The sequence below is a fragment of the Onychomys torridus genome, chromosome 10 (assembly GCF_903995425.1).
Source record: "Onychomys torridus chromosome 10, mOncTor1.1, whole genome shotgun sequence".
Lineage (NCBI taxonomy): Eukaryota > Metazoa > Chordata > Mammalia > Rodentia > Cricetidae > Onychomys > Onychomys torridus.
Window position 1 is genome coordinate 34156914 of NC_050452.1, and position 18917 is coordinate 34175830.

At 37.5% G+C, this 18917-nt stretch overlaps 1 protein-coding gene across 10 annotated transcripts in view; it reads left to right on the forward strand.

Annotated features, from left to right (window-relative positions):
• The window catches only part of Clock (clock circadian regulator), an 83571-nt gene that overhangs the window by 48825 nt on the left and 15829 nt on the right, over positions 1 to 18917 (forward strand). For all 10 annotated transcript variants that reach the window (XM_036200737.1, XM_036200744.1, XM_036200741.1 and 7 more), the window contains 10 exons: positions 3751 to 3871; positions 6821 to 6934; positions 7069 to 7187; positions 9023 to 9105; positions 9324 to 9430; positions 10137 to 10284; positions 10797 to 10872; positions 15040 to 15181; positions 16178 to 16278; positions 16695 to 16784. In XM_036200737.1, coding sequence (XP_036056630.1) covers positions 3751 to 3871; positions 6821 to 6934; positions 7069 to 7187; positions 9023 to 9105; positions 9324 to 9430; positions 10137 to 10284; positions 10797 to 10872; positions 15040 to 15181; positions 16178 to 16278; positions 16695 to 16784 — 1101 coding nt within the window. The remainder of the gene's footprint in view (positions 1 to 3750; positions 3872 to 6820; positions 6935 to 7068; positions 7188 to 9022; positions 9106 to 9323; positions 9431 to 10136; positions 10285 to 10796; positions 10873 to 15039; positions 15182 to 16177; positions 16279 to 16694; positions 16785 to 18917) is intronic.

Here is an 18917-nt window from a genome sequence, read left to right on the forward strand (position 1 = left end):
ATTTATAAAATAAATAATTATTTATTTTACAGTTAAGGGTAGTTGCTTAAATGATGCTAAAGCCAGCAATTTTTATCTCTTTATTCATAAGAATACTGGTTGGTTTTTCAGAGCCACTCAGTAATTATTTATGAGTTAAGTAGTCGGCTATCTTAATGACTCCTTTTGAAATGTTTCCTAGGGCTCTGAAAAATGGCTAAGTAGTTAAAAGCACTTGGCTGTTCTTGCAGAAGACCTGGGTTTAGTTCCCAGAATTCATATTAGGCAGCTCACAGTTCTAAGGGATCCAGCAGTATGCACACATGGCGCTCCTACATATACTTAGACACACATACATACCCATTAAATAAACAATAAATAAAACTTTAGAAATACTTTCCTGAGGGGATTGGGGATTTAGCTCAGTGGTAGAGCGCTTGCCTAGCAAGCACAAGGCCCTGGGTTCGATCCTCAGCTCCAAAAAAAAAAAAAAAAAAAAACCTTTCCTGAGGGCATCGGATTCCCTGGAACTGTAGTTATAGACAGTTGTGAGCTGCAGTGTGGGAATTGAACCTGGGTCCTCTGGAAGAATAACCAGTGCTATTAACCCCTGAGCTGAGCTGTCTCTGATCCACTGCCAGTGGATCTTTACTGTGGGATAGTTTAATTACATTTTGAAATTGACAGCCTGACCGAGTTAATTGATACGAAGTATTTGATCTTTAATAATAACCCCTCAGCACAGACTTACTTTGCTATTCCCTCCTGTGTTGATTTTAAGTTTGATATTTTAGAACCTCTCTTAGATTTACAGACAAAGACAGCAGGAATTTCTTTCTCATGAAAATAATTGAGGGGATGAAAGAATTCAGAGAGCTAGTATTTTCTTCTCTTCCATTTGAGTTGTACTTGATAACTGAGTGGACATGATGGAAATGTCCACAGAATGGACATAATGTGGGTCAGCTTTTTTATGTCAAAAAGTGGCAACTTTGAGAGTTGTGACTAGTGGACCATGAAGAACAGTGGTGAATGGAAAGCTGGCCCCATGGTTGAAGGGGGGGGAAGAGCAGGAGGGAGCGTTGCTTGTGGTTATATTCTTGTCACTGCATCTGTAGTTGATGAGTAGGACACAGCTGATGAGTTTGTAGATGGAAAACTAAGGGTAAAATTAGTGAAATTGTGATGCAATGAAATGGCACTAGAAAACCAAACTGGAATTCTTAAAAGTAACATTTTAGTTCTTAGTTCAAATTCATTTTTTTATCAAGACTACTTTTTGCATTCTGATTGGTGCTTAAATTTTTATACTTGGTCAGTGAAAGACTGGTTTCTAACATTTTTGTTATTCATGCCTGAAATTTTCATCATTCTTTTTAGCAATAATGGCTTTTTAGTCTTCCAGAAGAATTCCTCATTAAAATACAGATGTGTTTTTGGTGTGGCTAACCCTTAAGCTATTATCAAATGACTCCTTGGTGCCAAATCATTTTTTATGCTAATAAGTTGTATGTAAAGGCACAGAGTTTACTATACCTTGATTGGCAGGGAAGAGAATAAAGATATAAAAGGGTCTTTTTAACATCATAGGGCAACCAGACAAGGACGTTAAAAGAACTACTTCCTTCTGGGCATAAATATGAGCCATAAGTTCTAAAGGAATTTGTATGTGATTTTGGATATGCTGTTTTGAAGGAAGTAACTTTTTAAAATTTTATTTAAAATATAAATACATCATTTCTGCCTTTCCTTTCCTCCCTTCAGTCTTTCCTATGTCCCCACTTACGCCATTTCAAATTGTTGACTTTTCTTTATTATTGTTACACATATGTACATAAATGTACATATAAATATATAAATACACCTTGGTGTTGCTATGTGTGTATGATTTTAGGGCTGACTGTTTTGTATCGAATACCAATTACTGGGCTCATCCCTGTGAAAGACTAATTCTCACTCTGTCAGTAGTCATTTCTAGCTTACAGTTTTTATTTAGAGGCGCTCTGAGTTTCCCATTCACATTAGCATGTCTGTTGGTGGTGTCATTGTACAGATCTTGTTTAGGCAGCCATGATGTTGAGGTGTCATATGTACAGCTTTCTTGTCATTTCTAGGAGACATTCTTGCAGCAGACTTCCTAGTCCTCTGGATCTTATAATCTTTCTGTTTTCAGGTGTTCTCTGACTATAAACAATTATATAGGCTCCAAGTAAATTTCCATGTCTATTTTTTTAATAACTCCTCCTGAAAGACAATCCATTCTTAACATGGGTATAAATATATAAGTACATGCATGATAGTTCTTAATATTATAAAATCTGAAGTCATGAATACAAAGAACTATTAAAGTTGATTAATATATTAATATTAATAATAATAAAAGTTGTCACTATTACCAGATAAAATTTAAAATTAAATAATAAAAATGATTAAGGTGCAGGGGTTGTGTTGTAGATGTATCTATTAGAGTTGGGCACACCACAATGAATTGTTCTCTACATTTTGACCCATTGTTTTTAATGGTCTTTGCCTTCTACTGCAAAGAGACGCGTCTTTGATGAGGGGTGAGAGCTGCACATATCTGTGTAGAAGGAGAAGCTTAAGAATGCAGTAAGAGTTACTGAAGTCTACTACAGTGGTTTTAGTAGGTTCTTCTGTAAGATCTGTGGCCTCACTAGCTAGTTGGACTTGCTTAGGTTTCTAGTACCAGGCATGCCTTCTTGAAGGAAGGAATTTGAATTGGTCTTTGAAAGATACAACATGTAGAGTTTACCAGAGAGCTCTTCCGCTTCATGGAGTAGGGAAGACTTTGATCATTAGAGAAAAGCCAGACAGAATTGTGTGGCTGTGTGGAGAGAAGTTAATCATCCCCCTTCTCCCATGACTTTCTTCTTTTCTTACCGTTTTGTTTGAAGCAGTGGAGCTATTCAGACAAATCTCAATCTCTATATAAAATATAAACAAAATGAAAGTGCAGCCGCTTGCCCACCACAGTCCCTCTACATCCCCTGCCTCACACTACCCTGTTTCTAGAGTTCACGGTTTGGAAAGTGAGAAACCCATTGGATGGGCTGGATTCAGTAGACAGCGAAGTGGCTGAGGTTTCACTGTCACTGGTGCTCATAGGAGCTGTCCTCTTCATCCTTGAGTCCACAGCGTCACCTGTTACAGGCCTCCTAACATTGCTCAGACTGCTGTTGGTTATTAGATAATGACTGAAGTCGTATATTAACAAGCAGGAGGAATGAGAATATTTTACAGGCTGGCCGTCCATTTTAGGCAAGGCTTTTGACAATGTGATATAAAATAAATGCCTGGAAAAGATGGAATATAAAGAACATGTTTGACTATTACAGTGATAGTCTTGTCAGATCTTCATTTAGCCTGTCACTGTTTCTGTGTACTCATGTAGAACACCACTACTTAACTGGTGTTTGAATAAATTACAAGGCTGTGTCTTAGAGCTAGTAATTTTCTTAACTTTCTCAGTCCCATTGTATTTTATAATGTTCAAATTTGGTGAAACTAAAGTTTTCGAATAATGTATCTGGCTTTTAGGATCACATTGATTATGGATCTGATGACTCTGGTATGTTTTCCAGCTTCTCAGTCTCATTTTTTAATATGGAGTTTGTAGCTTGACATTATTGGTTGTCATGAATAATTGAATGTTAAGCATATGCACCTTTGTTATTTAGTATCTGTTGATATGTAAGAGATAAGTGCCTCTCAAAGCATTTTTATATCATTTTATTTATTTTTATTTTTCAGTCTGATCTTGTGGATCAAAGTATATTTAATTTTATCCCAGAGGGAGAACATTCAGAAGTTTATAAGATACTCTCTACTCATCTGCTGGAAAGTGATTCATTAACCCCTGAGTATTTAAAATGTAAGTAGACTCTCCTAAACAAAGACTCAAACCTTATACTTGATGGCATTATCCTTTCCTTCTGTAAGTTTATGAAAAATACAATGTGTTTAACTGAATTAGAGTAGCACTAGTTCATGAACTCTATTAAGTTCTTTTAAAGTGTCAGTGTATACATAGAGAGCGGAAGGAAGGAAGGAAAATAGATACCAAATCTATTCCATTGTATATTGAAGTCTCGTCTTTTTTGATGTAAGAAATTGATCACAATTATGCAACAAACTGTAATGTATAAGAAGATGGAAATCAGCTATGTTTTAATTTTTAAATGAAATCCTAAAGTATTGATTAAAATAATCTTTACTGGATATGTTTAATATAATTTTTAAATTGCCAAATATAGTGAAAAATAGTCCCTGCCATAAAGTAGCACAAGATAGGTCAGTGTAGTGAGACATTTCTGTAGAGTGCCTGGGAAAACAGTTGACTGGAGCTTTCTCTGCCTTCATTCTTGGTGTGCTGGTTACCTTCACACAGGGCTCCCATGGACCAGACACTGATAAGGGACAAGTTATATGGGCTCATGGTTTAGAGATGTCTAACATGCTGGGGAGGACATGGTGGAACACTGCTGTTGACAGCATGACAACTAGGAAGCGCAAGGAAGAAAAGAGAGAAGGAAGAAGGAAGGAAGGAAGGAAGGAAGGAAGGAAGGAAGGAAGGAAGGAAGGAAGGAAAAAAAGGAAAAGGAAAAAGAAGGGTGGGAGGGCGGGCGGGCTTAGACATATCTGCCCTGCCTGCTGCTGCTCCAGGCTTCCCTCCCCCTGCAGTCTCTAGAGCCTCTCACAGTAGCGCTACCAGCTGTGGACCCTTTGTGCCAACAGTTCATATACAAACCTTAAGAGTTGCCCTGAGTAAAATCAAGAATGTGGGTATGCAGTATAACAGTGAAGTACTTACCTGTAATGCACATGACCCTGAGCTTAATTCCTAAAAGTGTGTGTATGTGTTTAAATGTACATTATTGTATTTGTGTAGCCATTAGCTATTAGAGACCTTCCTTAATCATTTTTGTGATTAGTTTTAAATTTTACCTGGTAATAGTGACATTAATCAACTTTAAAAGTTCTTAGTATTTCTGTCTTCAGATTCTATAATATTAAGAACTAACATGTATATACTTATGTACATATTTATATCCATGTTAAGAATCGATTGTCTTTCAGAAGGATTTATAAAAAGAAATAGAAATTTACTTGGAGCCTATATATAATTGTTTATAATCAGATTTGCTTTACACTGGTCATTAGACCATTTTAATATGGTACTTAGAACAAACATTTGGGCTGGACTTAATCTAGAAATCAATTATATGGCTTTAAACAGTATTTGAAGTTACAGGACAAAAGGTGTTCCTTGAGGCAAATGCATAGCAAAAAGAGAGAAATAGAAAGTTGGCAATCTGAGGTACCATCAGAAGGACAGGGAGAAGGAGACAGTTTCAGGGACCCTCAGAGGAGAGGACTGCTCAGAAAAGTGCATAAAAGCTTCTGCCAAGATAGACCCCCTGCTCTCAAGATCAGAGAAGTCTTAACTCCTGGCTTGCTGAGGGCCTTCTAAAAGAGCTGGTACACAAGCAGAATTCTTTCCCCAAAGTCAATGAATTACAATGCAAGATACTTTGCTTAGAAAATGTAGTAGGCTATTTTAGCTGTAGTGACTATAAATGAGTACATGTGATAGAATGTTTGTAAAGAAGAGGCAGAATTATAAAGGACCTAGTATTTCATTCTATGGAGTTTAAATTTTATTCTTTACACAATAGAGAACTAGTGAAGACCTTTTGGGTGGTTTGTAGTTGGAGTGGGGAAAAATCAAGGTAGAGAATTTTGCAAAGGACCAAACTAGGGACAAAAAAGGGGAAGTGTATAATTAGCAGTAGAAGTAGGATGGAGGAAAACCATGATTGATAAGTTGATAGACCAGTACAACTAAATCTGGGAGGGTTATGGAAAGATAATGATAACTGGAAATGGAACCTGTTGAGTTAGGTGGTAAAGCGAGATGCAGAAGAGTATAAATGAGATGCATTGAGCAAAAGAAGAAGGTGTTACACATTGAGACTGTCTTACATAAAATACAGAGCTGGTCAGAAAGATAGCAGAGTTAAGGAGCCCCTCAAGTTCAGTCGGTGACTATAGAAAAGGTTGTTAAAGGTCAAGCTCAAAAGTCTTTGTGAAAGTATCTAGTGTCAGCAGAGTACAGAAATTAGGAAGGTGAGTTTGTGCTGTGGGAATGAGGAAGAACAAGTTTTAAGACAAGCTGGAAAGAAGGAGAAAAACCACTTGAGGTTAACAATACCAATGTCAGTGGTATTTGGGAGAGCCATTGCTCTGGTGGTGTGAGGAAGATAGAGAAGTAAATATATGGAAACTGGAGTGCATTTGAAGGAGTTCTCTGGTGCTGTAAATAGATTAGCATGAAAAAGACTTTATTGAAAAAATTGAAGACCTGATCAGACTTAAAATTGTAGGAAGTTGCAGTTGCTAAAGGGATGAATACCAAGTGGCAAGGCTCTGGTCCTACAGAAGACAAGAAAGACTCTGGAAGGTAGAGATGGGAACAGTAAGCCTATAATTTGAACACTGGGGAGCCTGAAGCAAGGGACAGATTCTAGGCCAGACTCTGTTACTGGGTGAAACCTTGCTAAAAAGCAACAGCAACAGGAAAGAGGAGAAGGCATTGGCTTTCAGTAAAGGGGGAGCATTGGCTGTAAATGGAGAGCAGAATCTCTGTGAACTTAGAAGGAGAAGTGGGACGGAAGGCCAGATGGAAGTGGAGAAAGCAGCTGTTGGCTGTACTGGCTGCAGACATCTGCACGTGCTTTACTTGATGCACTGAACATGACATGGAGTGCTTTTGTTGGAGAAAATGATTGTGAACTTACCCAATTTTTATCACTTATTTCAGCAAAAAATCAGTTAGAATTCTGTTGCCACATGCTTCGAGGAACAATAGACCCTAAGGAGCCATCCACCTATGAATATGTGAGATTTATAGGAAATTTTAAATCTTTAAACAGTGGTAAGTTAAAATACTTCTTTACAATGTATTTTAACTGGCTGTTTTTATTTTGCTAAGCTCTTAGACGTTTAAGTGTCAGTAACCAGTATATGTTACTGGATTAACCAGTGATACATGTCTCCTTGCTTTTTTAGTATCAACTTCAGCACACAATGGTTTTGAAGGAACTATACAACGCACACATAGGCCTTCTTATGAAGATAGAGTTTGTTTCGTAGCTACTGTCAGGTTAGCTACACCTCAGTTCATCAAGGTATGCTTCTAATTTTTTAATTGTGCTAGTGCATTCCAGTTCATGGTACGAGAATTGTTCTTAGGAGATTTTTGTTGTCTTCAGAAGGCTGAAACGTCTGCCAACATTGTAAAGTAATGGCTAAGGAGTTATTAAATATGCATGAGCTTTTTATTTTAACACAGTGAAGGATACAAGCACTCATTAAATAATATGTAACTTTTTTGAGTGTATTCTTGCAGGTATCCCATGATAGTATATTACCATTGTCCTGCTTTTGTACAGAATTTAGTGTGTGTAGTTCACTATCACCTTTAAAGAAGAAAGTCAACAAAACAAAAAACCATCTAGGTAGTTTTTAAAAGAATGTGGCATCCAGCATTGGTGGCACACGCTTTTAATCCCAGCACTCGGGAGGCAGAGGCAGGCAGATGTCTGTGAGTTCAAGGCCAACCTGTTCTACAGAGTAAGTTCTAGGACAGTCAGGGCTGTTAAAAAACCAAATTTAAAAAAAACAACAAAAAAAGTATGGCTTTACTATGTATAATTTGCTATTTAGATTTTTTAAATTAATTTTTAAATATGTGTATGGGTGTTTTGTCTGCCTGTATGTTTGTGTACCATGTGCATGCCTGGTGCCCAGCGAGTCCAGAAGAAGGCATTGGATGCCCTGGAACTGGACAGTGAGATAGATGCTATCATAATATTTTATATTTAAGGAAATGAAGGCGTAGGGAAGTTTCTTGCCAAATGTCTCATTTAGTCAGTGGGACTTGATTGCAGTTATTTTTCTTTCAAAGCCTTAGCTCCCAACTGTTACAGAAGATCGTGTAAGGATGTAGAGGAAGGCTGTAATACATCGCTTTGTACAACAGAATCTAGGTTTCATGTTTGTGAGAGAAGAATAATCAGAACTTATTTCAGAAAAGTAAGCAGAGGCCAGGCATGAAGTTTTTCTCTCTGGTTTTCCCCTTGAAGAGATTTGAGCATGAGAAACCATAAGAGTTTGAAGCTGGAAGTTGTAGAATGCTATTTGAGTATTGCTAAGGTAAGGGTAATGGCTGACCTGAGTAGAAGACAGATGAAGGGTGGGAAGGCTGATGAGATGCTATTGCAGTGAGGTGAATCAGGCTAAGGATCTAAACTTAGTCACTAAAGATCAGTGCTATGGGATAGATTTTAAAATACCTAGAAAGTAAAACTGGAAGTGTGTAGGGCTGGAGAGATAGCTCAGTGGTTAAGAGCACCTCCTACTCTTAAAGAACTGTTGTGGTTCTGAGCATCCATGCATGGTGGCTTACAACCAGCTGTAACTCTAGCTGTTACAGCACCCTCTTTTGGTCTCCACAGGCACACATGTGACATACACACATAGAGACACACATTTACACACATAAATAAAAACAGATCTTTATTAAAAGAAAACCTATAATAATGGCTCTTAGATCCTGAAAGAGTATGCTGATTTCTAGACTCTGTTGTACAGAAATGAGACCACTGATGAGATGGGGAAGTGTGGAAGTGTATATGAGAGTAAGGCAGTTGGCTTGTTTGGGCATGTCCAGACACTGAGAAATGGGAAGGGTAAAGGAAAAGGCGTGTGAGTGGGAACTCCCTGGACTGTAACTGCTGACCTGAGGCTGGCATTGCTGCTGTTTTCTCTGCTGTTGTCTCAGCTGACTGTAGGAGTTGTTGGGGATCAAACTTAGGACCTGTGTTTAGTACTAAAAACTAAATGTGCTAAAATTTGTTTAGATGAGAGTTATTTAATAATGACTCATGTCTAACAATATGTAATATTTCCAAGGATACAGAAAATTACTTCTGAAACATTCTACTTGTTAATTTGTTTGTAGGAAATGTGTACTGTTGAAGAACCCAATGAAGAGTTTACATCTAGACACAGTTTAGAATGGAAGTTTCTATTTCTAGATCACAGGTAATATCACCTTTAAATTTCACAAAAGAAAAAGAAAAACAGTGATAGTTATGTAATTGTGGATATTAATGGACTTCAGGGACAAACTTTATAATCAGGATTTTGAAATTCATTATTCACTTTTGAAAAATGTAAAACCCACTTTTCAAATTAATTTCTGGCTGTAATGTCTCTTGTAGAAAAGTTGTAATACTGATTTTTATTATTATATAATTTAGGGCACCACCAATAATAGGCTATTTGCCATTTGAAGTTTTGGGAACATCAGGCTATGATTACTATCATGTGGATGACCTAGAAAATCTGGCAAAATGTCATGAGCACTGTAAGTAGATCTTAATGTTTCCATTGAGAACTATTTTAAAACACACAAATAGTTACCCTATTCTATTAATGAGAGACAGAGAAAAGATTTAGAACTCTTTTTATAAATGTATACAGAAGGAACAAGTTTATATTTGATCTTAGCCTTACATACAAAGGAAAAATCTTATAGTAATTAAAGAAATACATAGTTTCCCAAATCAGTTTAAACCACAAAACCCAGTTTTTGCTTAGCACCAGTTAAAATTTGAACTAGTTTGGGAAACCCTACTTAACAATTCAAACAATGATGTTATTCTGAATTTTGGTTAATTAAAGCTTGACAATTAAATGCCTTAAATATCATACATGACAGTATCTGTGGGAAAAATACATGATTATTAACTGTTGTTTCCCTAAGTGTTACATATCTGGGCAAGAACAAGTTAACAGTGTGAGTCTTTCACTATATGGAATTTATTGTGAATAAAAAAATGTGTACGATCAGCACTAATTGACTGTCAAGTTGAACACTAGGAGTCTGGTTATTGGGGGACCTTAAACTAAACCATCTTCATAGTTGATACATATTTCTGAAAGTCATCCAGAAAATAATTATATCTGTATAGAGAGTTAAATGTAATTGGCAACTTCTGTTTGCAAGAAATCCAGATTCTTCATAGCTAAATATATATCAAAGAAAAAATACTTATTTCTTTTCTTTTTAGTAATGCAGTATGGGAAAGGCAAATCATGTTATTACAGATTCCTGACCAAAGGACAGCAGTGGATTTGGCTTCAAACTCACTATTACATCACTTACCATCAGTGGAATTCAAGGCCAGAGTTCATTGTTTGTACTCACACTGTAGTAAGGTAATAATTCTTTTAGAAAATTGGTAAGCTGTAGTAATATCCAAATATAATTTTATGTGTGATTTGTTAATGATGATAGTAATCTCTCTCTGGTTTTAATACTTAATATTTTTTAATATTAAGCTTACTTAACAGGTATAAATATGATACATGTAGTGCAGAGGTATATAAGGCCTGACTGGAATATTGTGCTGTGTAGCAAAAGTTGTACCAACATTCAAGCACCAGTGTATGTCATACAAAGTGAACACCAGAGGAACTGCCGATTGTCTTTCCTCCATTTAGTTCCTCTTAATTTACATGCTCAGTTCTCCAGGTCATTGGTAGAATACCTAAAGCATGCAGATTGAATTTAGGCAGTGCACAGTACATTCCTGTTGGGTTTGCTTAGCACATAGCAAATCGTACAGAATTACTGTGATCAAGTGAGATAACAAGCAGCAATTGGTTGCATCTCTACAGTATTTCAAAGACAGGAGCGAAAGTTAAAATTTGATTCTTTCCACTTGTAGTTATGCAGAAGTAAGGGCTGAAAGACGACGAGAACTTGGCATTGAAGAGTCTCTTCCTGAGGCAGCCGCTGACAAAGTACGTGCCTTACAGCCTCTTTTAAGTATTTCATTCCCTAATAATCTGTGAGAGAGATTTGATTATCCTTTACCATTCTTGTTTTGAATTTTTTATTTTAAAATCTCATTTGCTTCTAAAAAGGAATTGAAGATTTTGCCATTTGAAACTTAATTAGGTGAGAGATACACCCAATCTAAGATTAAAACTATCATTATAATTGACTTTGACGTGCTAGGCTGTATTCCTTTTATCATTATAAGCTGTGATTCACTCCTTAGGTGACCTTTTCTGAGGTGATAACCCACACTTGAAAATACTGAGACTAGTTTTAAGAGGGAACCTTCCCTGAAGACATGTGACTGGGAAATTATAGTTAGACTTTGAACTCTGGTTTCTTTGTTCTGTCGTGTGGGGAACCATGCATATCACCTGCCTGGTCTAGTGGAGAAGGAGGTAGAGATCCAAGAGCAGTGTTCTGGAGTATGTGTGGGAACATGGATCCCTTACACAAGGGCAGAGAGTGTTTAATCGGGGCAGATTTTTCAACTGTATCAAGCTGGCACCTGTGACTTGCAGGTCACATCTGGCCTTCTAACTGATTTCACAACATCCATAACTATAAATGTATTTTATACATTTAAGTAGTTGAAAAAATCAAAAGAATAAGAATGTTTTTGATAATAGGCTCCTTGGAACATCTGTCAGATTTCAGTGCTCATAAAGAACAAACCACACCCAGTTGCTTCTAGTTTGTCTGTGCCTACATTTGTGCTGCAGTCATCGAGTAGTGACACAGACTGTATGGCTGGGAAAGCCAGGAGACTCACTCTCTGGAACAGTCAGTATTGTGGAGAGTGTCTGCTTCCTGGTCTGTCGGAGCACCCTGAGGAGTAGTGATTACTTTGGAGTGTCACATCTTCCCAGTCCCACTACATTCACAGTTGGTGATTGCCAGAATAGTGGGAGCTTATGGCAATGTTCTCAGTGAAATAAGAACCAAAGGTACCAGCTGGAATTAGCTTAAGGAGAGGAGTTTGGGGGTTGTCACAAGGTCGGAAAGGGAATGTTGTGTGAAAATTTACCGTGTGGTTTGCAGGCAGATTAAGAACGCTCACAAGTCTCTTAATCCTTAATTTGAAGTAAGAACAGTCACTGTGCTTTGTCTCTTTGGTCATAGTGTGGTGTGTAGGATAAGCAAAAAGTGGTTTGACCATTGGAATTTTGCCAAGGAAGTGTGATAACAGGAGCTAGGCACCTAGGGCATTGAATGTATGTGCACAGTTTTTATAATATCAGACACAAATTTAAGATTCCTGAGGGAGAGAAGACATAAAGTGAAACTGATTTATGGAAATGAAGAGTCAATGGTTTGATTTAAACCACAGGATTATTGGAATTAGGATACTAAGAGGGATGCGTAGGTAATGTGGCAGGTTCTGGTCAAAAATGAGGATGCTTGAATTGAGATAATTGGCTTTGAGGTTTGACCAAGAATTAGTGGCTGAAGAAGAGTGAAGATTTTGAAGGGGTGATGCCAAGGACCAGACAGTTTACGGTGTTGGGTTTGAATAGATATGATTTAGGATTACTACTTCTGGGGAACGCTGAGCCAGAAGTTAGAATGCCATTCAGGTGTGCTGTGAAGTGAGCACAGGATCGATACATAACCACAGGAAACGATGTGACGTAGTATGTGAGCCCCACACCATTGAACTTGAGAGGGAGGATGTTTCTTCATTCTATAGAGTTCTGGTCTGAGAGCAGAGACTCCCACTTGTGGTGGGAATGACAAGGAAATTGATGAGGTCTGATTTTTAGAGCAGATATGTGAAGAACTACTCAGAACTGAGATGGGAAATGCAGAGTTTATTAAGGACTTTGAAGGTGGCTGGAAAAGCCATGAGAACTAGACTCAAGTACAGGCTGGGAAGAGCTGCAGGTTAAGGAAGGAAGGGACAGGCATTGAGTGACGTGCCCTCCACCCAGAATGAGTACCTTTGAGATGAACTGTACATGTGATATACTTACATTTATACATATAAGCAGTCACCTGTAGCCCTGAAGTAAGGGTGTGCACATGCTGCGTATTCACTGATGCCTGAGGAAAGACTTGAAGGGGACCCTGATTCTCCCTTAAGTGTGGCTAGGGGAGGAAGCATTGGTATACATGCTATGTCCATAGTAGGGTGCTGCTTTGGGTGGTGCATAGGTGCTCTCATCTGCGTGAGGCAAGGCAGTCAGCAGAGAGAGGGAGACAGAGGTTAAGGAACAGTGGGAAAGGCTTGGAATAACTCTCAAGAATTGGAAAATGAGCCCTCTAGTACACTTGGCAATTCTGCTGATGAGAATGGAACATACACTTGAAGTCAGTGACTGTCATAGGCCACCTGCAATTGTTTCCACAGACCCCTGAGACTGTGAGCTAGGAACAGGAAGCATGATTTAAATTGGCATTTTGGTTTATACTGCTTATGGGTACTTCAGTGTTTATATATAACTATATATATAGTCAGTGTTTATATATAATTATATATATATATATAGTTACATATAAACTATAACAAGACAGAGACAGAATGACTAAGGTAAGTGTAGGGAAAAGTTATTGTACTTGACTTGGGAGGAAGATGATAGAAAAGGATAGGGTAGCAGTGGTTCATCCATACAGTAAAATCCTGGAGAAAGGTCAGATTGAAGATTTGGAGCAGATGTTGAGTCCCAAAGATTTTACAGTACTTTGTATATAAAATAAAGCACCATCTTCATTCTGTCATTTCCTTTTATAGTTACTTGTTACAGAGTGGTGACGTGGCACTTCAGCATTGTGACATTCCCACTGTTGTATAGCTGTCACCAGCATCCATGCTCAGAACCTTTCATCCTCCTAAACCCTAACCCTCCCCCAGCTCATGTCAGCTATGGTTTTCTTTTTCAAATTTGGCTACTCTGAGTACCTTATATAAGCAGAATCATACAGTGTTTGTTCCTTTGTGGCTGGCTAATTTTACTAGGTATGTTCTCAGGGTTCATTATATTGTGGCATGTATCAGATTTCTCTTTGTTTTGAGGGCTGGGTAATATTCCATCGTGTGTGTATCCTCTTATTAGTCAACGGGATCCTGAGTGACCTTCACCTTTTATTTGTAATAACATGTGAAGAAAGGTGGCATACAGATAGCTACTAGAGCCCCTACTTCTTTTCTTTGGGTGTATGCCAACTAGAATACTGGATCATATGGTAGGTAACTCTTAGTTAAAATTTGAGTCAAACTGCCATACTATTTTCCATAGAGTATGCCATTTTTACAATCCCTTTACCAAGCCATAAGAGTTTGAGTTTATTCACGTCTTTATCATACTAATTGATTTCTGAGAAGCTTTTGTGTTTGGTGGGGTTTTGTTGTTATTCTTTGTATTGTTTTGTTTGAGACAGGGTCTCACTGACTGTCAAGGAACTCACTGTGTAAATCAGGTTGGCTTTGAGCTCCCAGAGGAGATCTGCAGCCCAAGTGTCTGACTTGGGTGTTTTGGTCCTAGCCATTCTAAGAGAGCTTGAGATAGCATGACTGGTTTTGATTTGTATTTCCCTGGTTAGTAAGTTTGAGCAGTTTATCAGATGATTGTTTATTTCCTCTTTGGAGAAGTATTTCCCTCTCTCTTTTCTTGTTTTCTTATCTAGTCATTCCTTTATCTGTTTCGGGTGTTTTGTTTTGATTTAGTTTGGTTTGGTTTGGACAGGGTCTCCTATAGCCCAGGCTGGCCTTGGTCACTCTGCCTCTACAGGCCAAGTGTCTCAGTCACAGGTGTATGACACTGTGTCCACCTTGTTCTCTCTTTGGTCTGGGGCTCTTTGTCTCTTGACAGGGCACTTTGCTGTGTCTCCCGGGCTGAACTCAGATCACCCTCTCACTAGCTTTTGCAGATGCTATTTTTAAAGGTACATAACCCACTAGGTACAGTTGCTCTGAGGCAGAAGGATTGCCACAGGTTCCTGCAGTAGTGTGAGAAGACCTTGTCTCAACAACAAATACAAGTGCATCTCGTCATACATGATATGTGTGTCCATTTTTATGATTGAATTGTCATGTTGAATTGTGGGGAGTTCTCTGTTCTAGATATTAAGTCCTGATATCTGTGTTGAGATCTGTGCACTGAGCAAACATTTATTTTCTCTTGTCTCCTTAGAGCCAAGATTCTGGGTCTGACAATCGTATAAATACAGTCAGTCTCAAGGAAGCACTGGAAAGGTTTGATCACAGCCCAACTCCGTCTGCCTCTTCTAGAAGCTCCAGAAAGTCATCTCACACAGCAGTCTCAGACCCTTCCTGTAAGTGCCTTAGCCTGGAAACAAACCTGTGTTTCAAAGAGATCTTCTAAGTTATTCGTGTTGCTGACATCAGGACTTTTGTCAAGAACTTCTTCAAATTCTGATTCTTTCAGTTTTGAAGTACAGTAACCTTTCTAGTAAGAAGCAAATTAACTTTAGAAAAGATTTAAGGCCATGAAATGATGGTATGTAGATGATAATGTTCTGCTTAACTTAAATTATTCCCTTAAAGGGAAAAATACTATCTTTCGTTGTAAGACCAAGTAATTATATCTGTATGAGTGTTTTGTCTGCTTGTTTGTCTGGGCACTGTGTGTGCTTGCTCCCCACGGAGGTCAAAAGAGGGCATCAGATCCCTGGAACTGGAGTTAATGGGTCATTATCAGCCGCCATGTGGATAGTGGGAACAGAATCCTGGTCCACTACAGTAATGCCAGTGGCTAGAGTCTAGCCCTAGCCTTCCTTTTTAAAGACTTGGATCATTGTCTTTGAATTGTAGTTGGTCCTCTACATCTGTAGCCATGTGAGAGAAAACGCCTTCTCAGTTGTGTCTCTAGTGAGCATGTGCAGGCTTCTTTCCTTGCTGTTATTTTCTAGTGATACTACAACTGTCTTACAAGTCTGCATTATGTTAGGTAAGAGTATCTGAAGTTGATTTAAATTATACAGAAGGATGTGCCTAGGTGATAAGCAAATACTATGCCATTTGTTGGAAGAGACCTTAGTGTGCATGGACTCTTATACCTGTAGGGAGCTCTGAAGCCTGTCCCTTGAGGATATTGTGGATTACAGGAGGAACTGTTTTTAAAGTTTTCTATTCACATGTTTCCTTTGTTCTTAAAAAAGAAGTAATTAAAGTTATTCTTATAGACATGGATTTAACTTTTACCTAATAGGAAAATAACTCAGCCGTTTCTATTCATGAAGCATATTTTGAAATCAATCATTCAGAACTATTTGTAAGTACTAATTCTGTTCTCTGTTGACTAACTTCAGCAACACCGACAAAGATCCCTACTGATACTAGCACTCCTCCCAGACAGCATTTGCCAGCTCATGAGAAGATGACACAGCGGAGGTCATCCTTCAGCAGTCAGGTATGCTCTTGAGTTAACATCGGAGCCCTGCAGGAAATCCATTGATGTGGTCACAGATGCCTAAAGCCTCCTTTCTGTAAGGACATAAAACACTCAAAGTCTTTTCCGTTTGTCAGGTAAAATGCTAGATTTTCATTTTTTTTTCATTGCGAAAAGTGTTAATTGAGAGGTATTATTAAGTTCCAGTTGCCTCTGTTCGGTTCACCCCACTTCCGACTGAGTGTGCATCCAAGGGCCTGTGCTGGGTGCCACAGGAAAGAAAAGATAAAAACAGTAGAAAGGGCGACATAGTTCCCACTCCATAGAGTACAAGGTTGTCATTGGGTGATAAGCACACTGTTATTGGTGTTTGTGGTAGAAGTACTCATAGATGAGTATGAGCATCACTTCATTGTCACTTTTTATTTTGCTTCTAGTCCATAAACTCCCAGTCTGTTGGTCCATCATTAACACAGCCAGTGATGTCTCAAGCTGCAAATTTACCAATTCCACAAGGCATGTCACAGGTATTTTTGTTTGTTTTAGTTGAGCATTTACAAGTGATACTTGCATTTAAGCAAATATGGTTTTATATAGATGTATATAAAATATATATAATTATAAATTCAGTAAATCTTAATAGGAAGTATTTAGAATATGTAGTGACATTTTAGTTACAGTGGTTTTGTGTGCCATTGGACTCTTACTAGACAAAATCATAGGTGCATATATCTTTCAAGATGCTTGATGGTCTTATACAACAAAGAATTTTCTTGCTTACTGTGCTATAACATCTTACATATAACAACATGATAAAATATACTAGTTCATTTTGTTCTTCCTTATGTATCAATTTTAGAAGATTTGAGTAATTGACAAGTTGATTCATTTGTTTGCACATGGGACATTTATTGAGTTCTATGTATATATTCAGTTACATTTATCAGGAATGCGGACAGTATTTGTAATATCTATATTAACAAGCTACTTGATCTAGAGGATATGACATATAACTAAAATACCATGTTATTTAGTTTACACACATGACTTGGATCCTTAATGTAGCTTAAACAAGTGTAAGATGCCAAGTGTGGTGGTACATGCCTGTATCCTGTGGGAGGTGGGAGCTGGAAAATTCGGTGTTCACAGTTATCCATAGCTATTTAGTGAGTTCACAACCAGCCTGAACTACTTGAGTACCTCCAAAATCAAAGCCAAAAGAACAACAAAAGTGAAAGAAAGCTGTTTAGAAATGTGAGATGGCCTGAGTTCAAAGGAGGAGTGAATACTGAGGTTAGCAAGAGAAAAGGATTCCCAAAGCACTGCTGTGTATCTTCTTAACTTGTGATTTAGATCTCATTCAAAGTTTCAGAAATATTACTGAAGAATAATAAAGATAGTGGGAAATCTTCTGACTATTTTATTTGGCACTAAATGCTGATTGCTAGCAACACTACCCTGTAAGAACTCTATAACAGTACTGTATTATTAAATATTAAATTGAATCTTCAAATCTTACATATTTTGACATATTGACAGAACTTTTATGTAATATGCAGACCTACTTTGAATATTATTTGTTCTTTAATCTCAAGTTATCAGTAAAGCATTGTCAACATCATTATAGAGGTGTTTTCATGAACTATATAAATAATATATACTATGTCAAAAATACTCCTAAGCATTCGGTTCTCATGTTTTCATTGACTAAGGAAAGCTTAGTACTGTGCTTTTTTTGTCCTGTGGATTTATTTCAAAACTGTTATCCTGTATATTCTGTGCTTGTTTCTATTTTTGGGTTTGTATTTCGTAGAAATGCTTTAAATTGTGATAACATAGCATTTACCTGTAGCAAAAAATAACTTTAATTACAATAAAATATATATGTATAACATAAAAATAAATATAACATATTTTAACTAACATTTTTAAAAGGTATGAGAAAGCTGAGGTACTAAGTTTACTATTTTTCTTAAGCCAAGTAGAATCTAATACAGGATATCATTGGTTGGTATCATCCTCACAAGTCAGTTTTTGAAGCCAAGCATGACACTAGGCAGAGGCAGGAGGATTACCAGAAGTTTGAAGCCAACCTGGTCTGTGAAAGAGAGTTCCAGTCCAGCCAAGGCTACATAGGGAGGCCACTTCAACAAAATAAAGAAACGTAATATTCAGTATCTTTAGCACAAACTTAAATTGAGCTCATTAATTTAATACAGCCTTTTTGAAGATAGAATATACAAGCATAGGGTGGGTATTTCCTGCCTTCAGGTGCAGTTCACTTCAAGAAACTTTGAAGATAGATGTCCAATAATGTGAAATGCTCTGCTATTATAGAATACAAAATATTCATGGGAATAATTAAGTGAGCAGTGAGTCATCATGGCTCTCTCGGTTGTAGGAGCAGCTTATTAATTGGATTTAAAAACCAGAAGATTAAAATCCCTGAGTGTAGAATGACTTTCTTTCATTCATCTGTGCATTCATTTATAATTTCTTAGAATTCGTTAGTCTTTAAAAAGCTATGTTTTAAACTGGTCTAAGGATAGTATCAGCTGGAAAGTATTATAGTTTTTTCAGAATAGTATGAGAATGAAATTATTGGTTATTTTCAGATATGAATAAGTGATTTTTGTATATGTGAGGAAAGAAGGAAGACA